General features: G+C 61.6%; 1 protein-coding gene across 2 annotated transcripts; it reads left to right on the top strand.

Annotated features, from left to right (window-relative positions):
- The first annotated feature begins 154 nt into the window (after window positions 1–154).
- On the top strand, window positions 155–24,146 carry SH2B2 (SH2B adaptor protein 2). 2 transcript variants are annotated; one of them, XM_038539193.1, is made up of 10 exons: window positions 155–859; window positions 1,721–1,825; window positions 12,891–13,636; window positions 16,491–16,592; window positions 18,270–18,361; window positions 19,630–19,721; window positions 19,816–19,977; window positions 20,494–20,702; window positions 23,196–23,367; window positions 23,809–24,146. In XM_038539193.1, exons 1-10 carry the CDS (start codon window positions 478–480, stop codon window positions 24,144–24,146), a joined length of 2,400 nt encoding a protein of 799 aa, XP_038395121.1. In that variant the 5' UTR covers window positions 155–477. The 2 variants fall into 2 exon arrangements, with proteins under 2 accessions (XP_038395121.1, XP_038395120.1); XM_038539192.1 differs by having other exon boundaries at window positions 161–859; window positions 19,813–19,977.
- The last annotated feature ends 1,200 nt before the right edge of the window (window positions 24,147–25,346 follow it).

Genomic DNA, 25,346 nt, shown 5'->3' with positions numbered 1-25,346 from the left:
TCTGTGAGTGGGTTCAGACCTTTGCTGAAACTCAAACCCAAAATGTCTTAGTTCTCTTGAGCAGATAAGCAACCCAATCCAAAGGAGAAATCTATTCCTTTAAAAAAAAAAAAAAAAAAAACTATCAGGCTGCATTTGGATGTATGACATTGAATGAGTGATGACAGCTCCTGGGAAACCCCTCCTTCCCTTTCCAGGGTGCTGTGGAGCCATGTGCTCTATGTCCCTTTCCCTTGGGCCCCTGCTTTCCAGATACTGCAGAGCCCATGCCCAAGCCCCCTGAGTGCCAGCTTTGCATGGGGACCCCCTGAGCCACCGGTAAGCCCTAGCCCAGCTCTACTCCCACAGGTCTCTTCCTACCCAGACCAAGGGGCTTCCTCTGGATTTGTGGTGGTTGGTGTTGCCCCACTGGCCAGGTGGCCCTCTGCCTGGCTCTACACCCAGCTCCCACCCCGCAGTCCACCAGGTCAGAGTCCCATGTACTATCCCTGTCTCAGTTTTAGTCCTAGTCCCTCTAGAGCTTGTACATCCAGGGACACCCACCCTCAGCACCCCTCATCATCTGCTCCATCAGAACTTCCTCCAACGTCCCAGAGGCTCCTGCCCTCAGGGACCCCAGATGAACCTGTCTTCCCTGGCTCTCATCCCTGTCCGCATGGCAGAGCTGGTCTTGCCCAATCACTGATACCCTCCACCCTCCTGCCACTTCCACATCTCCCACCAGTTCCTCCTTGTGGGTCAGAGTCACAAACAACTGGCTCTTCCTCACTTCCTCCTCCCTGGGGATCAGACCTAGTGTCCTGCCCTCCCTGGCCAATGACAGCCCACCAGCAGAGCTCAGCCCACTACTCAGAACCAGGTTAGTCCATGGGGGCCAAGCTCTCCCATCTCCCAGAAGGGTGTGGGGTCTGCAGCCAGGCCACCCACACACACTCCCACAGCTCTCATGGCTTCATTCACAGACCTCCTGGTTCCCAGCCAGGAGTACAGGCCTCTGTGCCGCTCCAATCGATAGCTGGTCCACGTCTAAGCTTTCATTAAGTGTCTGCTGGCCAGGTGCCGCTGAGAGGGCAGCTGGTCTGTGAGACGAGGTACCAGGACCTCAGATGAGACCCTCCTTGCTTTAGGACCCCTGAGGAGGGCAGCCCAGGGCTGGGAGGTGGGAAGTGAGGGCTCCTGGCTAGTCTCCACTGTCCCCAACCCACAGAAAGGCCTACCCTTTCCGTCCACAAGATTGGGATAAAAACCCTTCTCTGCCTGTCCTGCTTCCTGGGATATCAGAGATGACAGTGCGTTGTGAAAGGTTAAAGGGTTCTCTGCAAAGGTCAGAGATCTCTAGGGGTGGAAGAGAACAGATGGAGGCACTCAGCTAGTGAGGAGATGGGGGGCCCAGCACAGAACCGCCAGAGGTAGGCTGCAGAAGGTTTTGTAAGGGCGAGGAGAACTTATCTAACCACCTGTGAGGGCTGAGGGCTTGGGCAGGAGGCAAGGGGTCGGAGGGGAGGAGGAGTTCCGGGGCCCTCCGCGCCTCCCAGGAGCAAGGAGGAGGTCTGAAGTCTGAGCCGCCCTTCCGCTGCCCGGACCCCCTCATTGGCCTCCTGGAGGCCCCAGTTCGCCAGGGGTCAGTCCACAATTGCTCCGCGAAGACCAGCAGGAGCCTTTGTCTTCTTAACCAGAGTGCTCTCTGTCCTAACCTATGCCTTGGGTTTTGGGGCTGCAGAACCCAGCAGTGGTGAAGAAGCCAGCGCTGTGTCTCCCTCGCATCGGCCCCGTTTGACCTCTGAAGATCTCTCCGGGTGGAGACAGTCTCCCCGTCCCGGTGAAGGTGCGTAGACCGGGCAGGGTTCGGGTCTTCCCAGCCCTGTAGCCCCTGGGCTATTTCGGGCGGGGGAAGCACCGCAGGGGGAGGGCGTGGTGCTCGCCCTCGGGATTTATGAGAACCAGACGTCGACTTCCCCGGTTGCGACATCTGGGCCTCCTCGAGGCTCCCATTGTTTCCACGGCGGAAGGTCCAAGCCAGAGGCGGCCTCCGCCGGGCGCCCAACCCCAAGGGGCCCCCACACCCCCTGCACCCGGCTCTTCTCTTCGGGCCACCCACCCGGCCCCCACCCGCCGCGCTCCAGGGGCATGTTTACGCGCTGGGGAGACTCGCCCCGAGAGGGGCGGCTGCAGGCCGGCTCCTGATCCCCGGGCCCCAGCGCCCGGCCAAGCGCAGCCCCAGGGAAGCCGGCGGCAGCGGCGGGCGCGGCTCGGGCTCGGCGGGGGGCTGGGGGCGCGCCGGGGGCGGGGCCGGCGCGGCTCCAGGCGGGAGGGGGCGGGGCCCGCCGGGGGCGGGGCCGAGGCGGCGCGCGGCGCGCGGGCGGGGGGCCCGAGGGGAGCGGGCGGGGCGCGCGCGGCGCGGGGCTGGGCTCGCAGCGCGCGGGGCTCGGCCGCCGGGACCGCCGAGCCGGGGCCGCGCAGGGCCCGCGAGGAGCGCACGAGCCTTCGAGGTTGCGGACGAGGGAAGCAGGAGCCGCGGCCACAGCCGGCGCCCGCCGGGAGGGAGCCCGAACCCGCCGCGGGCCATGAGCCGCCGGGCCCCGGGAGCCGGGCCGCGGTCGGGGCAGCGCTCCGCCGGCGCCCCGGCCCGCCCGGTCGCAGCTGCGCGCCTGTAGGTACGGCCTGCTTGTCCTCAGTTCCCCGATCCGTCTCCCCAGACCCGGGCCGTCCCCGAGGGCGTGCGGGTGTGTGCGCGCGGCTGCCCCGGGAAGCGCGGCCGCACGCGCCCCGGTCCGCGCGTGGCGTCTTTGTGTGCGCGGGTGGGAGGGAGCGCGACGGAGGGATGCGCCCCCGGCGGGGACCCACTCGCCGACCCCCGCCCCCGGGCCCGGCGGGAGCGGCGGGAGGGGCCGAGCCGCCTCCGGAGCAGCTGCGCCCCCGCCCCCTCCTCGGGCCCAGGGCGCAGGGCCCACGGCGGGGCGAGCGCAGCCGGGCCCCCGGAGGAGGGGTCTCCGGCTGGGCAGCGTCGCGAGGGAGCCCGGGGCTCGAATCCGGGCTGCGAGGGCGGGGGGCGGGCCCCGGGAGGCCCTGCCCAGTCCGCGACCGCCGGGCCGGCACGCCCTCGGTTCGGCCCAGGCCGTCCTGCTCTGGGTCCCCGGCCCGGCCCGCCCACCCGGGAGCTCCCCGAGCCCGCCCTCGGTAGCGGGGAGGACGCCGTGGGTGCCCGAGGGGCCGGCGCCTTTAAGAAGGGGCGGGCTCGTGCCCTCCATTCAGGCCCTTCGGCCTCAGCCATTGAGGAGCCTGCGGGCCGCGCGGGCAGAGACGGGGACCCGATCCGCCCCCATCAGCCCACCGAGCGAGGTCCTCAGAGGGAGAGGTCTGCAGTGGCTGGGGTCCCCTAGGACCTGGGCAGGGCGGTTCGGGCCGCCAGCCTCGGGAGTACCTGAAGGAATCTGTTAACACCGACTGGGCGCTGGGGAGAACCTCCGACCGGGGCTGGGGGGCAAACCTGGCTGCACCCCGCCTCTGCGCGTTGTACGGGGGAGATGGTGCTGCCTCCCTCGTGGCCGGGTGACCAGCAAGAGTTGCCCCCTCCAGCACACACCACACTGACCGTGGGGTGAGTGAGGGCAGGAGGCGGGAGGAGAGGTCTCCCTAAGAGGCTTTGGCTGTGTCAGTGCCCCGCCCCCCCAAACTCTGCAACCACTTTCAACAGATCTCTTCCTTCCTAACCTCCCTGTTCTGTCCAGGAGGCGATTGGTCAGTGGAGTGACCTAGAACCTTCCAGCTCTAGCAGCTTTGGGAGAGGTCTGGCAGTACGGGCAGTGCTGTTAGGCTGGCATGAGTCAGGGAGTTTATAGGGGTCTGGAAGGCAGAGTTTCCCACAAATTGCTGCCTTCTACCCCTGTCTCCCCCTAGAGGGCATGCCTGATGGTGGGCAAGAGATTCTGAAGTGGGGTTGATGAATGCTTCTAAGTAATTGAGGGTTGGTACATACATGCTTTTCCTCCTGCCTATCCTGGGAAATGTGTCTGAGTTTTCTAAACCCTTCCTCCCTCCATAGTGGTCTTCTAGGGAGAATACACACACACACACACACACACACACACACACACACACATCCCGAAGAGCGGGCTTCCGCCAAGGCTGAGCATTTGGGTTTGAGTTGATGTGCCAAGCAAAGGGCGTCCTGCTGTTTGTCATGTAACCTTCACAATAACCCTGTGGGTTTGGTACTATTATTACAGAGAAAGAAACAGATTCAGGGAAGTGAAATGACTTGGGCCAGAGTCACTCAACCAACAAGCCAGGCCTCTGAGCTACTTGTCTCTGACAAGAGCCTGGTCATTACCTCTTGCACTGTGTACCTATCCTGGATGGTAGGGAATTGAGGGTTTTAGGTGCCATGGGCCTCCTGGCTGCTGTGCCCATGGGGTTCTGGTCCAGTCTGGGGGGCTGCTGCACTTCCTGCTCCTCATGGTCCACATGGGACCAAGGGGTGTTGGCAGCCTTGGGGCCTTGGGAAAGTTTCTCTTCCCCAGTCACCTGGCTAGGTCTGTTTTCATGGCTGCGCTCCATCCCAAGGGAAAGTAGGTGTCCCTCCTTATCCAGAGGAGGTTACGGCCCACACCTTTTTGGGCAGAGCAAAGCAGAGCATCAGTGTGTAGGAGTATAGCATCCTCTGGGTGCTGCAGGGTTTCCAGACACTTCCGACCCCCTGTGTATAGGGCCCACCTAGGGGTGGATATAACACCTGCTGGGATTCATGGTCTGGTGCTATTGTAAAAGGGCAGGAGAGTGAGGGTGGAGGCGGGGAAAGGACACAGTGGGTGTTTTCAAGGCCTCCACCAGCTCAGGGGCCTGGCAGCTGTCGGGGCAGAGGAGTAGGAGCTGGTGAGGCAATGCCAGGCTGGGTGCTGAGACTCCGAGGAGAGAACAAACAGGGGTTGGAGGAAAAGGATGTAATCGAACTTGGAAGTGGTGAGTTTGAGGTGCCTGGAGTTTAGCCAGGCTGGGAATTCAGTTGTTCAAAGACCCAGGGAAGCTTTATAAGCTTCCTTGATACCCAGAGTTTGGGGATCCTCAGAACTGAAAGGAGGTACTGAGGTCTCAGTTAGGAGCCACTGGTATGTATGATGTCATGAAAAAGTCGGAAGGCAGACTGGTGGGCTGGGTAGTAGGAGTTGAAGGGGATGTCTTGCAGATTTCAGGGGTTGAGCCAGGGAGGTTAAGGAAGGAGATGAATCCAGCCTAGGTGAGATCCATGGCAGGGAGAGAGAGGGAGAGACTTCAAGCTGGAGAGGGGCTGCCTCCATTCTATACCCGGGGAGGGCAGGGCCAGTGCAGCTGGATCCATCCCAGCCTGCACTCCACCTATATAGCTCATCCAGGAACTGTCCAGCACCAGGTGCTCCTGAAGGAGGATGGGCTTCCCTCCTAAGCCCCCAAGCCCCAGCATAGCTCCCTGTTCTGGGTCCCACTGCCTGCTTATCTGACTTCTATATCCTCCAGGGCCCAGCTCACTCCCCTGCCCTCCAGCCTGTCAGAGTGCCCTTTCCCAGGGTGGGCATCTCGTTGCCTTTTCCTGAGGCAGGACTGGGTCCCCCTCACCCCCCCTCCCCAAGAATGCCCTCAGAGGAGAGCTCCACTGGGACAGGGCCCTGTTGTAAGTAGCATGCTGCAGAGAGAGACAGATCTGGACTCAGCTCCACCCTCCCCTCTTGCTCATTCTGTGGCCCGGACCCATCCGCATGTCTCCTGACATATAGTAGAACCCAGTACAAATCCAGTAAATGATAGGCCAGTCATCTCCCTTGCAGGAACCCCATTTTCTCATCAGTAAAATGGGCAAATCCTTTCTTCCTGGCAGGGAAGATGTGAGGGGAGAAGGGTTTGAAACAGGGACAAAGCTCAACTGGATGTGGGTTCTAGCAAAAGACCTGAGCCACACTGCAGAGCTGTATTCGTTGGCAGTCAGGGGGACAGTGGGAAACAGGGAGGCCAGGGAAGAGGGTTCTGTAACCATCTGCTCCGAGCAGTGAGAGGACGAGAGGGAATGGGTGCAGTACATTTATGAAATAGAAGCAGAGGAACTTTCGATTCTTAACCAATTGCTTACCTTTTTTTTTTTTTTTTTTTTTTAAGATTTTATGTGTGAGCGGTCTCTATACCCAACCTGAGGCTAGAACTCACAACCCCAAGATCAAAAGTCACATGCTCTTCCAACTGAGCCAGCCAGGTGCCCCCAGCTCTCACATTTGTTAATTTTCTCCACTGTCCCATGTGTCAAAAGACCGGATGTGGAAGTGTGGAGACACTCGGGCAGTGGGGTCCCCAAGGACCAGGGGTCTGCAGGTCCCAGAGCCAGCAGGGTTTGTCCAGGTTGGGGGCATCAGTGAAAGCCCAGGGGCTGGCGGGAAGGGCGTCCACCCTCCCACAGTGGCAAAGGCTGGCAGTGTGTGAAAGGCACGGGGGAAGCCCTGAGTGCAGAGCTGCTCCGGCTCTGACAGCCTCCTCCTAGCGCTGCTCCTCAGCATGGGCCTTGGACCAAGAAGCAGTCCGTGTGTGGGGGAGCAGGATGGTCCTCTTCACAGCTACAGAAACTGATGCTCGGAAAAGCCAGGCCCACCTGAGTGCCCCCCCCACACACACACACACATACACACTGCTGCCCATACAGGGCAAGAGTCCTGTCCCTGTCATTAACCGAGTGCCCTCCTCCACACCCACTCTGCAGCCAAGTCCCAGCAGGTTCAAGGTTGTGAAGACCAGAAATGATGCCCACTTGTGCCTCCTCAGGGGTCATGGGGTGAGCGCAGATATTCTGTGTGGGAGGGTGGGGAAATTCCAGCCCCACCTCCCTCAAGGGAGGCCTTGGTTCAGAGGCTGTCCTGAGGGGACGCACTCTGGGGGTGGGGTGGGGTGGGGTGGGGATTGGGCTTGAGAGCCAACACCCAAGTACCCAACCAGAGAACTTGCCTGGTGTGCTCCACCCCACCCCACCCCCGGGAGACTCAGGCAGCCCGAGGGCTGAAGGCACTCTTGGTGGAAGAACTAGCCCAAAGGTTGTCTGGTCCTGTGGGGGCTGGAGGGGACAGTCCCCACAGAGGCCAGGAGGTCAGCTGGAAGGATAGCAGGATGGAGGACGGAAGGAGCGTTCGTGGTCAAGTGTGGGGTTGGGTTAGCCAAGCCAGGCCAGTCCTGGGAGGCCCGGAGGACAGGACGTCAGTGGGTATGGTTGAGGCCGAGGGACGTCTTGTCTTCTCTTGTGTGGCAGGGCCCCAAGTAGAGACCACAGCTTCCCCATCGTGGATGGTTCTTGGAGGGGGAGGCACTGCCCACCCCAGCACGTAACAGAGCACCCTTAGTTCTGACCCTCACCCCCACCCCTTCTGGCCCTGGCTGTCCAGGTGTCCCCTGAGCATGGAGCTGAGTGAGAAGAAGGTGATGGAGGAGCTTGCACAGGGCCTGCCCTGGAGGCAGCCCCCACAGGACAGCTTCTCGGGGTGCTGGGTGGCTGGCTCGCACTGCAGGGCCTACTTCCCTTCCCTGGGGGCAGAATGTCTCCTGTGGCAGTAGAAGTTCCGGAGAGAGGGCTCCTGCACACGAGGCCCTGAGGCCCCTGCAGTTTGTGGGCCAGGCTGCTGCCTCCTGCTCCCCAGACCTCTGCCCACCGCGGGTTGGATCGATTGGTCGTCAGCCCATTAGCGGGGGTGGCTAGGCTGTCTCATCAATATTTTAAGGAATGACCTGGCCGTGGGGTCCGGAACTGCGTGTGGCGTGTGGCGGGGGCTGATGACTGGCCTTTTTTTTTTTTTGTATTCCAATTGTGAGTGCTATTTTTACCACCGGAAGGCCAGCCGCCCCCTCTCCCAGGCCTCTAGCTGGTTGGGGGTGGGGGCAGGGTCTCCCATCTGGGTTCCCTGCTGCAGGGTTAGCAGAGTCGGAGGCTTGGAAAGGTGACAGGCAAGCACTTGATTGGGCTTCCCCCATCTCGACTCCAGGAAGCTCCCTCCCATTGCACTCCGGCCCTAGTAAAATGGGAACAAAAAATGACGAGCGAGGGCAAGTCATCAGAGCCTCGAAACTGTGGGGCCATGGATCAGGGGAGGGTGATCTCTCTGGGTGGTCACCCTTTGTCTCTGGCCCCAGTCCTCAGGAGAAGAAGCCCGAAGATGAGAGGCAAGCCTTGCCCATCCCTGGTCCCAGGGGGGTGACAGCAGAGCCTCAGTCATCAGTGTCCAAGGACCATGACAGCTCTAGGCCTTAGAGGCCACTGTTCAGCACCCCATTTCACTGATGGGGAGCCAAGGTCTGAGGGGACACAGGGCCTAGCTCTCCTGTTGCCCAGTCCAGCGCCCTCCCGCACTGACTCAGCAGGCCTCTTCGGGCTCCCTGGGGCCATAGGCAGAGAAGCTGGGACCCTGCCCACGGAAGCAAGAGGGCCAAGGGCCACAGGGACCATGGGAGCTCAGGGAGGGAGGGCCAGTGCCCTCCAGTGCCCAGGAGGCTTCCTGGAAGGAAGGGTTTTACACAGGCTAAAATGCTGAGGAGAATTTGAGTAGTTAACAGAGTGAGGATGGCTATCCAGGCAGGAAGGTGGCACGGGCAAAGACCAAGGGGGGTCCCCGAGGAGCCACTGGAGGAGGGAGAGCCCAGGCCCAGCTGAATTCATCCATAAACCTTCCAGGCCAGCCAGGCAGTGGGGGCCAGGGTGAATTCGGCCACCCTGCTTCTGGTACCACTGGCCACCCCTCCCCCTGAGGCTCTGCTTTTCACACATCTGGATCTGGTCACCTGCAGAATGGGAGCGGGCTGTGTCTCATTAATTGGGTGACAACACGGGCTGGTCCCTGGAGAGGACTGGAAAGGCCTCCTGGCTGCACCCAGAGGTTGGGCGGTGGGCAGTGGGGGAAGCCCGGCTCTGCCCAGGGCCACACATGGATCATGACAGTACCTAGCCACCTAGTGCTGTCCTTCCAGGGAGGGGTACCCCTCCTCCCCGTTTTAAAGTGAGGAAACAGGCTCGGCGGTGGGAGCTGTGGTCATTGTCACTCACCCAGAGAGCAGTGGGGTCAGCCTTGGGCCCAGAGCAGCCAAGATCCCAAGTAGTTGTCTCATCCCAGTTTTGGCTCCAAGGGCAGTTGGGTTGGGGTGAGCACAGCCTTGCCCCTGCCAGGACTGAGCCCCCTTCCAGCCAGGTCTAGGCCTCCATCTCTGCATCTGTAACTAGTGTGGGGCTCCCTGCTCACCCTGCTGCTGGTGACTTTTACCTCTGGAGGCTCAACCCCTGTCCTTTCTGTGTAGCTCCAGCCAGACCCAGGGGACACTGAGGGCTTCAGGCCAGCAAGGGCGGGTAGGGGAGGTCAATGCAGGCCTAACCTCCCAGCGCCTCCCAGGCCAGTCCCCACCCAGGACACAGCCACAGCCGCCATTCCCTTGGCAGATCCTTCTCTGAGTCCCACTCCTACGTCCAGTGAGGACTGGCTGGACCCATGCTGTGAGAGCCTCCCCCAGGGCCGTGTACCTCCACTTTGCCCCTTCAACCAGCGGGAAGAACAAGGAGGACCAGGGATTGGTGTGCAGAGGTGCTCATTGGAACTGATTCCTTCCTGCCCCCTCCCCAACCTCTGGGGGGCCAACTGGGTATCCACGCTGGTGCTGGCTCCAGCTCCAGCTCCAGCCCTTCCCAGGCTGCTGTGTTGCCCAGTCTGACCCTCCTGGCAATACAGGGGGAGAAGCTGTCAATGTGGGGAGCACCACCGCCCGGGGTGAATGGATGGGCTCAGAGCACAGGAACAGAGCCTCTCGGGCTTAGCCGAAGGACTCTCTCCCCCAAAATGTGCCCCCTTCTAAGTAGGTTAGGCCGAGGCCGAGGCTCTCCACCTTCCCTGGAGGCCTTGGTGGTGGTGGTGGCAGGGGCATTCCAACCTGCACCCTCATTCCTGACATATGACTCAGGCCTGCCTTCTGCCCCCAAGGAGTGTCTGTACCAGATGAGGAGACGCACATGGGAGCAGACACCTGGAGCACCTGGTAACTGGCACCTTGCTAGAGGGGCTTACAGGAGGAGATTGTGGGAGCTTGGAGGAGACTCCCATGCCACATGGGTGGGGAGGCTTCCTGGAGGAAGTGGCCCCTGGACTAATTATTGAACGATGAGTAGAAGTTAGCCAGATGAAGAAAGGAAGAAGAGCAAGGCAGGAGCCAGGTGCATGGGCGCCTCAGCCCTCCTTCCCCAGTCCTTCCCACTGCGTCGTATAAGTCCGCTCCCAGTTATTGTTCATCCCTGCAACGAGGTCACCCTTCCTTCATCCTCTCCCCTCTTCCCTGTCATAAAGGCCATTGCAGACTGCCCTCGTCCTCTAGAAAACCTTCCTAACTCCCTGCTACCCTCCTCCCCAGTTCCTACCAGGCAAGAGCCTCTCAGCAGCTCCGGCAATTCGGAAAACTGTCCCTTGTGCTAAGTAGCCTCATCGAGTGGCCCATTTCCTTCCCAGGGCTGTGCTGTGGTTATCGACTGCAGATCGATGGCCAAGGCTGCCCCGAGTTGAGAGGGAATTCCCATGGTGCCCTATGGCCCAGCAGCCCTGCAGATGATCTTACAGAAGCGGGGCAGCTATTTTTTACCAGGCATTTAATTACAGAGTTTGGATCCCAGAGGAGAGATGAGATGGTGCTCCCAGGAGCTCTGAGGGAAAGGCCGTGCTGGGAAATGTGGGGATCCTGGCAGGAGGTGAGGGCATGATGACCGTCTTAGTTCCCCTAACATCAGGCTGGCCCCCTCAGACAGGGGCTCCCCAAGACAGGGCAGGACCACATTACCCCATTTCCTTGCCACTGGTAGTTCTCACCCTGGCCTGGGCCCAGGGGTGGAATACATAAACACAGTGGGCTGGACATGTGCTCCCAGGACAGTGGCCACCTTGGGGGACAAGGAGGCAAGGCCCCCAAATGCCTAGACACACCAGTAGTTTGATGAGTCAGAATGATAAAGGCTGGACAGGCTGGGAACAGGAGGAAGCTGGATAAGGAGAGAGCTGCAATCCCTGCACTGGGACCTCTTCAGGAAGGCCAGGTTTGGAGGCGCCTGGGTGGCTCAGCTGATGAAACATCTGCCTTCGGGTCATGATCCCAGGCTCCTGGGATCGAGCCCAGCACCAGGCTCCCTGCTCCATGAGGAAGAAGCCTGCCTCTTCTGTCTCTCTCTTCTCGTGAATGAATAAATAAAATAAAAATAAAAAATAAAAAAAAGGAGGCCAGGTTTGAATGGGAGCTCTGGAGGGAGCAGGATTTCAGAAAGTGGGAGCACAAGTAGACTGCAGACCATGGGGATGGAAAGAAGCCTGAGAGGGCAGCGCCTTCAGTGCCAGTAGGAAAAACAGGTCCTACTTAAACACTAGAGGGTAACTCCCTGGGGTCCTAGAGTCAGGGTGAGCGTCCCAGGCCTGTCACTAACAAGCTGTGTGCTCTCAGGCCCCGTGCGAGGGCTTAGGCAGTGTCACAGCTGTGACATGCCTGGTGTTCTGGACACATTCATTTATTCATTCAGTGTTTTGTTTTATCTGTTTGTTTGTTGTTTATAAAAGATATTATTTACTTATTTGAGACAGCAAGAGAGAGCAAGCATAAGCAGGGGGCAGGGGCAGAGGGAAGAGCAGGCTCTCCACTGTGCAGGGAGCGCGATATGGGCTCGATCCCAGAATCCTGAGATCATGCCCTGAGCCAAAGGCAGATGCTTCATGGACTGAGCCACCCAGGCGCTTACTTGATTTTTTTAGTAATCTCCATACCCACCGTGGGGCTTGAACTCAGGACCCTGAGATCAAGAGTCGCATGCTCTTCCAACTGAGCCAGCCAGGCACCCCATTCACTTAGTGTTTACTGTGCCTACTGTGTGCCCAGCACAAGGGACAAAGGCACTTGAAACACTGCATTCTCAGGGGAAGGGTGTGGAAGGGAGTGCAGGATAGGACAACTCAACCACGCAGGGGAACAAATGGTATGTCAGATGGGGATAAGCACCGCAGAGAAAAGTAAGCAGGCCTAGGGCATGCAGACACCAGCACTGGGTGGAGCAGGAACATTCCTTAGTAGAGTGGTGGTCAGAGAAGGCTATTGGACAAGATGGTATATGAGCAGCCCCTGGTAAGGGAGTGCAGGAGAAAGGACATTCCAGGCAAGTGCCAGAGAGAATTGCAGGTGCAAAGGCCCTGGGGTGGGACCCAGCAGCAGCCAGAGCAGAGTGGGCGAGAAGTGGCAGGAGATAAACAACTCAGGGAGGTAAGTGGAGGCAGATCCTGTGACGCCTTGCGGGTTATGAGTAGGACTTCTACTTTTACCCTGAGTGGAATGGGAGCCAATGTAGGATTATGAGCAGAGGAGGGACCTGATCTGTCTTGTTTTGGGAGCGACGGGTGTGTTCCTGGGTGGAGAATGGACTAGGGGTGAGGTGAAGTTCCAGGGGACCAGTGAAGAGGCTGCTGAAGTGCTGCAGGGGCGGGAACAGATCAGGGGGGCCCCTGGAGGGCAGCTCAGAAGATGAGTGGGGAAAGGTTGGGTTCTTGGCATATTTCGAAGGCAGAGCCAAGAGGATTCACAACTTCTTCCTGCCCAGCGCGTTTGAGCGCCCTCAGGAGAGGTCAGCTTGGGAAGCTAAGTAGGGGGCTCGGAGGACCCTGCATCAGGGCACCTGGCACCCCAGAAACGACCTTGAGCATGCCGTTTGAAGGGTGCGCCTGGGGGCTGGGGGGAGGGGTCCCCTCCTGCAGACAGTGCCCCCCCCCCGCCCCGCCTCCCTGGTCGTCTTTCTCTGCCCCCAGCCCCCCAGCCCAGCACGCAGCCCCGGGACCCCCGGGGGAGGGCGGAAGGGCAGAGGACCCGGAGTCACTCGGCTCCCCTGTCGCCCACAGCCACAGGGGGCTGCGATGGGACGGGAGCCATGAATGGTGCCGCCCCCGGCCCCGCCGCCGCCGCCGCCGCCGCCGCCCCGGTCCCCGACTGGCGGCAGTTCTGCGAGTTGCACGCGCAGGCGGCCGCCGTGGACTTCGCGCACAAGTTCTGCCGCTTCCTGCGGGACAACCCGGCCTACGACACGCCCGACGCCGGCGCCTCCTTCTCCCGCCACTTCGCCGCCAACTTCCTGGACGTGTTCGGCGAGGAGGTGCGCCGCGTGCTGGTGGCCGCCCCCGCCGCCGCCCCCGCCCCCGCCCCCGCCCGCATGGAGCCCGCCGCGCTCAAGGCCGCCGCCTACGGCCACTCGCGGAGCTCGGAGGACGTGTCCACGCAGGCGGCGGCCAAGGCCCGCGTCCGCAAGGGCTTCTCGCTGCGCAACATGAGCCTGTGCGTGGTGGACGGCGTGCGCGACATGTGGCACCGGCGCGCCTCGCCCGAGCCCGACGCGGGCGCCGCCCCGAGGGCCGCCGAGCCCCCCGCCGAGCCTCGCGACAAGTGGACGCGGCGCCTGCGGCTGTCGCGGACGCTGGCGGCCAAGGTGGAGCTGGTGGACATCCAGCGCGAGGGCGCGCTGCGCTTCATGGTGGCCGACGACGCGGCGGCGGGCGCGGGCGGCGCGGCCCAGTGGCAGAAGTGCCGCTTGCTCCTCCGCAGGGCCGTGGCCGGCGAGCGCTTCCGACTCGAGTTCTTCGTGCCGCCCAAGGTGAGCGCCGCCCTCCCCCCGCGGCGGCCCGGGCGCCCGACCTGCAGCCCTGCAGCCCTGCAGCCCTGCAGCCCTGCAGCCGCGAGCCGCCCCGGTGACGGTGGCGAGGGCGGTGGCGAGGGCGGTGGCCGGCCGCCCAGGGTGTGAAAGCTAGCCTGGCTGAGGCCAGCACTGCCGCCCGCCCGCGTGCCCCATGACCCTCCCCTCGGGAGCCCCGGGGGCAGCTGGGGCCTCCTGCAGGGTGGCAGACCTGCCCCATTCGGAAATTGGGAATAACTGTAACATTAGCACCCGTTTTCTGAGGGCGCCCGCATGCTGAGCCCTGAGCCTGGTACACAGCCTCCTCCCCCCAGCCTCCCAGCCGCGGGGAGGGGCATCATGGTCCCCAGGTCACCCAAGAGAGAACAAAGGAATACTCAGAGAGGAGGTGCGGCCTGCCCAAAGTCACAGAGCTGGGGGATGGCGGGGCCGGGCTAATTATACTCACCACCCTGGTGGTCCTGAGAATGGAGGAGCTGGAGGTGGGAGCTGCTTGTGTGCTGGGAGGTTCGGAAAGGTGGGCGGTTGTGCTGATGCAGCTGGCAGCACCCCAAGAACCACCCAGCCCTCCCCCCCTACTCCCAGGCACCTTTAGTCACCCTGAGCCTCTCTCCTCTCTCCATCTCCTCATCTGTCAGGACTCTGGGTGCCCCTCCTTGCCTCTACTCCCTGGAGGTGCAGGGTGTGGGTCCCCAAGGCTGGGTGCATGGAGTCTGGAGAGATGACTTCCCAAGGGGTTTTTCCCTGCCGGGCACCCACCATTAGGCCCCTCAGAGAAATCCTAGACAACCAAGCCAGCTCCGCTACTTGTCAGAAGGGAGACCTGGGCCTGGTGAGTGGGGCAGGCAGGGTGGGGCTTGCCCAGAGTCACCCAAAGGGCAGAGGCCCAGGGCTCAGTGCCTGTGGGCCTGAGTGGCAGTTACAGCTGCCCCGCTGTAAATAGCGTCTGCTGCTCTTGGGGAGGGGTGGGGTGCAGCAGCTGGCGCCTCTCTTTTAGCCTCTCCCGGCCTACCATTCACCGCTGGCAGAGGGCAGGGCTCTTGAGGGCTCACGTTCCCAACCTTGGAAGAAGACAGGCAGCTGGGTTCCTAATGCCCAATCTGGCCTCAGACCCTCCTTTTCCCAGGGAAGGGTTTGTGAATTCAGGTGCGAGCCCCCCAGGAAGGCAGACAATATCATGCTGAGGTCTTAGGTCAGGTTCTCCAAATGTGTTGGGTCCCAGGGTGAGTGGGCCCCTTCAGGGCCTCCCTGCGGACACCGCCTCCCGGTGCCTTTTTAGTCCTGCCTTCCCACCCACAGTCCAGATCTCCTGCTCCTGGGGGCACCCTGGGAGCACAGGAGTGTGGGGTCTGCAGGCTCCGGGACTTTTTCCTGGGGTCTTCAGACTTTGCTCTCACCTGGCCCCATGAGTCAAGCCTCTGGCCTCCTGCCCCCTCATCCTCCAGGAAGCCTCCTGGGCCTCAGGTGCCCCAGAGCCCTTTGCAAGGACAGCCCCGGAGAGAAGAGGGCCTGGCCCCACGCTGTTGGGGAGCCATCAGGAAACCTCCATGTGCAGAACCAGACAGTAAACGTCAGTGGAGTGAGCACTCGCTCTGGGAATCCTAAGGACAGAAGCTTGCACTGCATCAATGTCCACCAGGAGCAGAGCCCCCAAGACAGGCATCTCTGGAGACACAAGCAGAGTGAGGAAAGGCTAGAGATGTGACACCACCTGCAGGCTCTGGCCAGGGAGTGGGAATGGGGAGGTGCAGGGTCAAAGGCCACTACTGGGCTAGCTAGGACAGATGCATCTCAAGCACCAGGCAGAGGAATCGGCACCTGCGGCCAGTGGAAGCCCAGTTAAAGCCCCCAGTCTAGGCCTGCACCATCCATCTGTGTCTCCTCTCTCTACTCCCAGATCACGACCCCCTGCCCTGCCGGCTGGTAGGATGGCCTGCCCTGGTCAGCTGCGGCCCTTCGGCACTGCTCCAAGCCCAGCCCTGCATCCGCTGGATGGCAGCCAGCACTACCAGGAATTCCCATTAGCCTGCCCACCCAATGTGTGGCGCTTCCCTTTCCTCCTGAGAAAGTCCCTGTCCCAGAGCCCAAGCCCTGCCGGGAAGCACAGTCTTAAACCAGCCCTGGGGACTTGAGGGCCAGAGCCAAGAGCCTTGGAGCAGAGTGGAGAGAGCCAAGCACAGAGTGGCCCTCCCTGGAAGCCCTGACAGCTCACCTGGCTTAAAACCCCACACCGGTCCCTTGACCTCCACCTGGGGACATGGCCATGCCCAGCTTCAGGAGCCCTGTTCCAAGTCAGGGACCCCAGAGCCATGCTCTGGAAAGTCCAGTCTCAAGGGGAAGGGCAGCATTTTTTTCTCAAAGGAGCTAGGAGAAACTAGAAATTATCTCACTGCACCACGCACAGCATAAACATTGTCTGGTGAGACGTTTGTTTCGGAAACACTTTTACCTAAAGTGTGTACATCGTGGGCCACGGTGTCAGATCTGTTTCTCAGTCTGGGTTGGGGTCAAAAACCACAGATGTGGGTACACGGGGCGGGAGGGCAGTCTGGGGAGGCGTTTCCCCTCCAGGCTCAGAGCTGGGAGAAGCAGATGTCGGTTCCAGCTCTGTCTGTGCCTCGCTGTGTGACAGTGTGGGGAGGTCCCTTTGTTTCCCTGAACCGCCCCCCCCCCCCACTCACCCATCTGTGAACTGGTGATTGGAATACCCCCATGCTGGGGCTGCCATGGTGCTCTAAGCTGAGGGTTAGGAGGGGGACAGAGGGTTTCAGGAGATGCTGGGTGACTCTCACGGTCCCTTCCCCTGGCCTTCCAGGCCTCGAGACCCAAAGTCAGCATCCCTCTCTCGGCCATCATTGAGGTCCGCACCACTATGCCCCTGGAGATGCCAGAGAAAGACAACACGTTTGTGCTTAAGGTAAGCCCCCCGCCCCCGCCCCACAGATACCCTGGCCACCCCAGCCCCCCCCCCCCGCCCTCCACCGTGGGCAGCACAGCCTGAGGCTGCGTAGTGGGAAAGAGGGTAAGGAGCCAGCCGCAGGAGCTCTGGTGGCGGGGCCCGGGACCCTACCCAGCTGTCTGGCACACAGCTAGGACTTGAATCTGGGCCTGGCCCATAGGGCTGCGTGCTCTGGGTGTCACCCACCATCTGGGGCCCCCTCTTCCCATTTCCTCCTGGCCTGGTGAAGCTCCTCTGAGTTTCACTTCCTCGCCTCCCTTCCCCAACTGGAACCAGCCTATACCCACCCCATGGCCTACAACAGTTATGCAAATGCCTCCCCCCCCAACCCGGTCTCTGGGCACCAGAGTGTGGGAACCTGCCCCGTCCCACAGATGGTACAAAGGCATTGGGGGTGGCCGGGGAGGTGGGTCTGGGGGCAGCCCGTCCTTTTCCCAGGCTCCGCCACACCAGGGTGGCCTGCTTGGGTTGCTGAGGACACGGCTCCGGGCTGCCAGGGCTGTGGCCCGGGGCCTCCTCAAAGCACTGGGCATTTGTGAAGCCAAGCCCCCAAGGAGGCCTGGTTCCACCCACCTAGAGCTGCATGGAACACCCCCCTCCTCCACAGGCTCCCCGTTGGGTTTATGTTTTACTTGTCCCTGTTTGTTTAGCCATGAACTCCCTTATTCATTTAGCAAACATTTGCCAACCCCATACCCTGAGTCACCTCAGGCCCGGGGGCTGAGGACACAGTCCCTCCCTGCTTGGCATTCTTGTCCGCTGGGTGCGACAGGCTCAGAGCTTCGCTTCCAACAGCCAGCCTGCCACTGTGTGGGGGACTGTGCTTCCTGCTGGCCCCACTTTGGCCTCTGTTTCTCCATCTAATCAGATAGGGGTTGAAGGTGGTCCCTGAGGCTCTCCCAGCCCTGACATGCTGGGAGGCAGCAGCTGTATTTTAACTGGGACACACACAGGAAGCTGAGAGCCCGGGGCCTTGGCATCACGGAGATCTGGGTTCAGGTCCCAGCACCACCACTGAGTGCTGGTGTGAACAAGTCATCTGACCTCTCTGACCTTCAGTCTTCTCCTTTGTAAAATGGGGAAAACCTCCCACCTCCCTCACAGGGGCTGTTGGGAAAAGGTCATCAGATAAAGTCTGTGCAGGATTACACTCTGGGCCACAGCAGGGCTTTCTCCTCCTCTCTTTCCCTGTGGGCGCTGCCTGTCCCAGTGGCCTGGCCACAGAGGTAGAGTTCCAGGCACTCAGGTGTGGGAGCCCCTCAACTCCGTGTGCTGGGGCCAGCTGGGCCCTTCATTGACTTGAGGGTTGTGATGTTTTTTACCCCATCTCCTGGGTGCCAGGCCACCGTGGCTTCCTCAGAGGCTGCATCTCCAGTGCCTGAGGACCTGAGTCAGTGGGGCCAGACATCATCCCCGGCGATCCCCACTGGTGGGCCCCAGGCTGCTGAAAGTGTGGCCAAGGCTCCACCCCGAGACCCTGGCCTAGGCTTGGGGTGGTGACCCCACTGTCTTCCGGGCTGCCTGCACCAGCGAGCCCCTGTGGAGGAGGGTTGGGACGAGCCATTTGCCCTGGAGTGTTCTGGGGCTCTGTACTGAGGGCGCTGACAGACCTGGACTCTCGGCCCCCCCTCCTAGGTCGAGAATGGAGCTGAGTATATCCTGGAGACCATCGACTCACTGCAGAAGCACTCGTGGGTGGCTGACATCCAGGGCTGTGTGGACCCCGGGTGAGTGCCCAGATGGCCCTAGAATGGGTAGATGTGGGGGGCTGGCCAGGGAGTGCCCGTGGTCCCCCCTTCCATGGGGAGGTTTCCCGTGAGGGCAGGAGCTGAGCTTGGGAGCTGGGCTTTTCTCATTGTAGTCCTGGCCAGGCTCATCTGTACCCCTAGCCCCAACAGACCCTTTGAGGCCTGCTTCACATGGCCTGGGCCTAAGGACCTAGAAGAAACTTGGCCTGAGACTTGTCTTCACTCCAGGGGAGTCAGACCAATAGGAGGTGGGCAGTGATGGGGTGAGCCCGAAGGGCCAGGGGTGATGGAACAGAGGCAAGGCCCCAAACCTAGCCCTGGGGCTCAGAGCTGATATGCTGGTAGAAGTACTCCCCTCCTCCAAGACTTAAGGAAGAGCAGGTCTGAGCCAGGCAGAGGGGACCCCAGGCCTGCCAAAAGTGTGAGGTGTGCGAGGGCCTGGGACTCACAGAGGATGTCAAGGCCTTTGGATAGCCAGAGGTAGAGCTGATGAGGGGGACTTTGATGAAAGCCTGGAAGCTAAGCTGGTAGGTCGATGGCAGCGGGGAGCCATGGCTGGTAATAAGCAGAGGGCAGCTACAGTCAGCTATGTGAGGAGGAGCAGCAGGGAGGCTGGCTTCATGATCCAGGAGAGATCCAAAGGGCAGGAGTAGGAGGCGTAAGGCCAGGAGCAGGAGGGGTAGGCCGGCCAACAGCCAAGCATTTGGCAGCAGCTCTTCTGGTGAATGGGGTGAGCCAGGCCCGGGGGAGGGGCTGCTGCTTTCTAATTAACAGCTTCATTTGAGGAAGCACAATTAAAGGCCTGAGTGCCTCCCAGACCCCCCTCCCTGCTCCATCCCCCAAATGGCTGCAATCCCTCCCCTGCCACCCAGCCATCTGCCCTGCAAACTCCCACCCCCCCACCCCGCCCAGCCCCTGGGAAAGCGAACCTCACTTTACAGTATTTTGGAGCTGGCGGGATCCCAGACACCTCATATCACAAACAGGGAGACAAAGGTCGGGGCAGGGAAGGGAGCTGCCCTGCCATCATTTGAGGGACACCTGCTGGGGCCATGTCCATCGTGGCCACAGAGCAAGCTGACAGTGTGTAACAGAGGGACATGGAGGCAGAGGGACCCAGATGAGCAGGATAGGGCTGCTGCTGGCCGTGGAACTGTCAGCCATCCCATCCCGAGGCTCCTTGAGCAGCTGGTGGTTGGGGTCCGAGTCCCATGGCAGGACACCGTTGTGCTTCCCTGCCTTTGCAGGGACAGTGAGGAAGACGCTGAGCTCTCCTGTGCCCAGGGAGGCTGTCTGGCCAGTCGAGTGGCCTCCTGCAGCTGTGAGCTCCTGACGGATGGTATGTGGGGAGCAGAGCTGGCTAGAGGAGTGGAGGGCAGGTTAGAGGGGGTGGTTGGTCCCGGATGGCTTCCTACCTGCTACTTCTCCAGCAGGGGACCAGCCCCGGCCCCCAGAGACCATGGCAGCCGTGGTGACAGCTCCACACAGCCGAGCTCGAGATGGCATTGGGGAGTCCCTGGTCCACGTCCCGCTGGAGACCTTCCTGGAGACCCTGGAATCCCCAGGTGGCAGCGGCAGAGACAGCAGTAACACAGGTATGATGCACACAGTCTTCTCTCCCTGGGCTCCCCACCCCCATCCCAGGCCACAGAGGCCCTCAGACTCCCCTGAGGACCTTCCTGAGCCTCAGAAGCCATGATGTTTCACCCAACCAGGTCCAGCGCATGGCAACTTGGTAGTTCTGCCTTTTGTAGGCAAGTCTGGGAAGGGGACCCCTCCCCCAGGCCCTGGATTCCATGGAAAATGCTGGTGGGAAGGAGTGGAGCGTAAAGGGTTGGAACCAGAAACTGGGGACAAGGAGACGACTTGTTCCCAGGTTTCCTGCTGACTTACAGAGTGACTCCAGGACACTCGGTTTCCCTGTGCTTCAGGTTACCTCCTATGCCAAACAAGTGGGTCGGGCCGGTTCCCTGCCTTGTTCTAAGACCGTTCAAACAGCGTTTTAGGGGCAAATATTCAACCAGCTGTTGCATCTCTTCTCTCATTTACTCATTCCCCCCACACACACACCTCTGCTTCCCCAGGCCCCTCACACTGTCACCCCTCTACAGGGGAAGAGGGAGCAGAGCCGGAACCCGAGGCCGAGCCTGAGCTGGAGCTCTCCGACTACCCCTGGTTCCACGGGACCTTGTCACGGGTCAGGGCAGCTCAGCTGGTGCTAGCAGGCGGGCCCCGGAGCCACGGCCTCTTCGTGATCCGTCAGAGTGAGACTCGGCCTGGGGAGTACGTGCTGACCTTCAACTTCCAGGGCAAGGCCAAGGCAAGTCGGGGGTGGGGGTGGCACAGGGGAGCAGCATGGCCAGCCCTGAGGGAGGGGTATCGTCCTGAGGCGTGCCCTCACCTCACCTGCATCCCCCTACCCCCACCGCCCTGAGGAGTGTAATCAGCCCCAGATGTGGTTTCTTAATTATCCAGATGGGGAACTCACTCACTGGTAGCTGAGCCCACAGGAAGCCAGGCCCTTCTAAGGGTTTGCCTTTGACCCTGTGCACTGGGGATCGCTTACCACTAAGGTTTCTGAGGGTCTCTACGCACAGCCACATTGGTGCAGGGCTGAGGTCAACCACAACCATGCCGCCCCACCCACTCCCAGGTGACTCCCCTTCTGCCCTGCTCTGTAGGGTCAGTTCACCAGCCCCTCCTGGGCCCCAGCTCTGAGCCAGGCCTGTGGCAGGCCCAGGGTCACAGAACCATGCACAGGCGGGCCTTCAAGAGCTGGGCAGGAGAGGAGGAGGTGGACTGGGCCCTACAGTCATGCAGAGTCTACAGGGCCACAGAGCTGGGGGTACTCCTGAGCCCACCAGCCAGAATAAGGGGGTTGGTGACCTGAGGCGTACAATGGATGGAGAATCCTTGAGGAGATCCAGACAGGGCACAACAAGTGGGGAGGGCAATGTGCCTAGATGGGGGGCTCTTGAGGAAGGATACTGTGTGCTAACAATGTGCTAATAATAATAAGGGGCAAAGGAAAACATGACAGGAAAGTCAGATGATGTTGGGGTAGGGGATGGCTTGTGGTTACACTGAGACCAGAATGAGCCGGAACCTCAACCCAGCTCCCCCCAGCATCCCAAATCTCCAATAAGGATACAGACCTGGCCCCGGCTCCTCCCAGAACACAGTTCCCATCAGTCCCTGCTGGAGGAGGGAGCACCCCAGGGCTCCCGCTGCAGGCCTGCTCTGGGGGTCAGTGTCCCAATTCCTGGTTGGCCTGGCACAGGCCCTCCCCTGCTCCCTGGGCATCTCTCCTTGGCAGCGTTGGCCCACCGTGGAAGAGGCAGCACCTCCCCCGGGACACCTCGGAAAGCAGCTGCCCTTAACTAGTTCCTCTGGCAACCAGGCGCTTAACGCTGTCCCTGGCAGCCCGAAGTTTACTGCTGGGCCAGCAGCGCCCCGGGCGGCCTCCCTGGAGGGCCTGGATCTGACTCCTGCCCAAGCCAGAGCCTAGGATGGCGCCCAGCCCTCTGTGGGGCATGGTGGGGGTGGTGAAGCAGGGTGGGAGGCTCCTCTCCTTCCTAGGGCAGGACCCAGCCTTAAACTTGCCCCAGTTGCCACCCTGTCAGAGCGGAGTGACTTCCAGGGTTTGACAAGTTAGTCGTGGGGTAGAGCAAGACCTCCAGCCTCCTGCCTGCACACCTCCTAGGAAGAATGACCTCTGCCTTCCCAGGCAGTTCCTTTCACCTTCCGATAATAAATGTCTGGAAGGTTTTCCGCAAAATTGAGATGCACCTGCCCCCTGAGGCCCAGCTCTACTGAGGCCTTTGCCTTCAAAGGACCCACCCAGACTTGAGGCTGTCGTAGGCCCCCACTATGCTGTTCTCTCCAGCTGAGCCCCTGCCCTGGCTGCCAGTAATGCTCCCTGGGTTCACTACACTGTTCTGGCAAGTTCTGGCCATGCTGAGTAGCAGAACTCACTCATGCAACCACCTTCCACCCCCAGGGCCTCTCTGTCCTTTATGTAAGGGGCCAGGCCAGCTTCCCCTCCTCCTGGGCTTGGAGTCACATGCATACCCTAAAACCCTGCTACCTCTGACCCTCTTGCCACCCACCCCCCAGAGACAGCCACTCTTCCTCCTGCGGGACACGTGTTGAACAAAATAGGGCTGAAGCCAGAGACCTGTGGCTCACCACTAGAGACCACAGGCCTGAGTATCACCTGTCACATGCGGGCCCCGGGGACCCTCAGAGGACCCAGCTCTGTTCCTCATGCTCCAGATACTCCCACTGCAGCATAGCTGAGATGGACATTTGGTCCCTCCTCCCCAGCTAGACTTGGGGTTGTTTCTGGCCCCCTGGATTTTGGCTGTGCAGGAACAGCAGGCCAGCACCTAGCCTGCAAGGCCAAGAGAATCACACAAATGCGTTCTCTTCCCAGCTCTGTGACTGGGGGGAGTCCCTCCTTTCCCATGCCTCAGTTTCCCCATCTCTAACATGGAGGCTATAATCTCCACCTTCTGGGATTATTGGAAACTAGAGATGGAGTTTGCAAAGGGCAGGATGCAGGTGCTTCTAGCATAGGGACAAATGCATGGCTCCCTTCAGTCCCAGCCTGGCTCTGTTCCCTTCCTTCCCCATCCTCACTACAGTAGCGACCCCCTGAGATGGGGCTCGATGTGTGACGTGCCCGCGTGCTCTCACACTGCCCCATATGCCCCTGTGACACTTGGTACTTGTAGTCACCCCCAAAAGTACTTGCAAAGCAGTTGGCTAGCCCAGAACTCCATCTCTGACCTCCCCCCACCTGTGCCCACAGCACCTGCGCCTGTCCTTGAACGGCCACGGGCAGTGCCACGTCCAGCACCTGTGGTTCCAGTCTGTGCTGGACATGCTGCGCCACTTCCACACCCACCCGATCCCCCTGGAGTCCGGGGGCTCTGCAGATATCACCCTGCGCAGCTATGTGCGTGCCCAGGGCCCCCCACCCGGTAAGGCCCCCCACTTGGCCTGTGGGATAGCTCAAGAAGAGACGGGGTGGGGGGCGGCAGGAGGGGAAAGGAGGCACCCGCAGGGCCACCAGGATGGGAGAGAGGGTGGCAGCCCGGGGAGCCCGGCCAGGTCCTGAGTGATTCGGGGCAGGCCGAGGGAGGTGGCTCAGAGGAGCACCGAGGGGTTCTCTGGGCTCCTGCAAAGGGGGGCTCAGCGCGGAGGAGGGGCAGGGGCAGGTCAGGCTGTCGGGCACACGCGTTGTGAGTGCCCCGTTGCCCACAGCGGCGACGTTAGTTGGGGGGGGGGGCCGGGATGCGGCGAGCGAAGGCGGGGCTGCCCCCGCCCCGGCACCGCGCCCCCTGCGGCCCCGTGTGGCTCGGGGGCCGGGGCGGGGCGAGGGTGCCCGGCTGGGCCTGACGCGCCCGCGCCCCCCGCCGCAGCCCCGGGGCCCTCGGCCGCGCCCGCGCCCCCCGCCTGCTGGAGCGAGCCGGCCGGCCAGCACTACTTCTCCAGCCTGGCCGCCGCCGCCTGCCCGCCCGCCTCGCCGTCGGAAGCGGCGGGCGCGTCGTCCTCGTCCGCCTCGTCGTCCTCGGCCGCGTCCGCGCCCGCAGCCCCGCGCCCCGCCGACGGCGCCCTGAGCGCGCGCAGCCGCAGCAACAGCGCCGAGCGCCTCCTGGAGGCGGGGCCCGGCGGCGCCGAGGAGCCCCCCGAGGCGGCGGCGGGGGACGGGGCGCGGGGCCGCGCGCGCGCCGTGGAGAACCAGTACTCGTTCTACTAGCCCCGCGCCCCGCCCCGCCCCGCCCCGCGCCCCGCCCCGCCCCGCCCCGCGCTGGGCGGGAAAAGCAAAGCTCTTCAGTGAAGACATAATGTTATTAAAGAGCCTGTTTTAGGGACTGCATTCGGCTCTCCTGTCGTCCTTTCTTCCGCCCTGGCCTCGGACACTGCTCCTCTGGGCCTGGGGAAGGCGGGGGCACCACACAAGGCACCCCCACCTCCTCACCCCCAGCCTCCGTCCAGCCCACACGCAGCCCTTGTCGTTTGGGGAGCCAGCACCCCGTCCAGCGGAGGTGGGGAGGCAAGCGGCAGAATCTGGAGGAGGCCCGGAGCTGAGGCGCCAGGCCCCACAGCGGGGCTCCGGCGGGAGGGGGAGGGGTGACCCGAGCAGACGCCTGGGGTCAAGAATGAAGGCTGGCGGAGGGGAGGGAAAACAGGAGAAAGACGGGGCCCCTTTCGCGGGGACACAGTGAAGATGGGGGCTGGGGAAGTCATGGGGCTTTGGATGCCAAGATGAGCTGGTCCCTGGCTAAGAGAGTAAGGGTGTTCTTGGCCAGGTCAGTAGGGGCGGGGGGGGGGGGGGGGGGGCAGGTTTCCTCCACATTAGGGATTGGGCAGTGGGAGAGGCTGGTTGACTCAAACTTGGGAGAGGCCTGAGGGTCTTTCCACCCTCCCACCCCCTCGACCCTCTCCTCTACCCCCTCACCCCAGCCCATGCTTCCCTGCAAGCAGAGGTCCAGCTGTGGCTCCTGTGTCCCTGGGCAATGGAGACACAGCCTACTCAAGGTCACAGCACTCCAGCCCTCAGGCCATACTCCCTCTGAGAAGGATTTCCTTCCTGTCAAGCTAAAGAGCACCCACCTACCCTGAATCCAAAAACCTGGGACCACAGACCCAAGGTGCCCCTGCCCAGGAGTGCCCTTGCAGGGCCTGCGCCTATGATGTGCCATTCAGACCCCCAGACCGCTAATCCTCTTGCCTCTGCAGCCCCAGCACCCATACGCCCTTCCCCACGTGAGGGGCACCAGCACCCCCACTGGGCCCCCACAGCTTTGCTGCTGCTCCCAATTCACAAAATGACCTGGAAGTGACTGAATAGTGCCCCTGCTGCCACCTCAGAGAGGGAGGAGTACAAGGTCCACTGCTCTGCAGAGCAGCCTGTGCCTCAGCTTCCCACATCTCCGTTCATGTGGCCAGGGTTACT

Source organism: Canis lupus, chromosome 6 (assembly GCF_011100685.1).
Source record: "Canis lupus familiaris isolate Mischka breed German Shepherd chromosome 6, alternate assembly UU_Cfam_GSD_1.0, whole genome shotgun sequence".
Taxonomy (NCBI): Eukaryota; Metazoa; Chordata; class Mammalia; order Carnivora; family Canidae; genus Canis; species Canis lupus.
This window is presented reverse-complemented; position numbering and strand designations above follow the sequence as displayed.

Coding starts and splice junctions, on each gene's coding strand:
- SH2B2 (XM_038539192.1), top strand. CDS start 478: ATGTACTATCCCTGTCTCAGTTTTAGTCCTAGTCCCTCTAGAGCTTGT. Junction 860..1,720: donor AGCCCACTACTCAGAACCAG/GTTAGTCCATGG, acceptor TTGGGGCTGCAG/AACCCAGCAGTGGTGAAGAA. Junction 16,593..18,269: donor ACAACACGTTTGTGCTTAAG/GTAAGCCCCCCG, acceptor CCCCCCTCCTAG/GTCGAGAATGGAGCTGAGTA.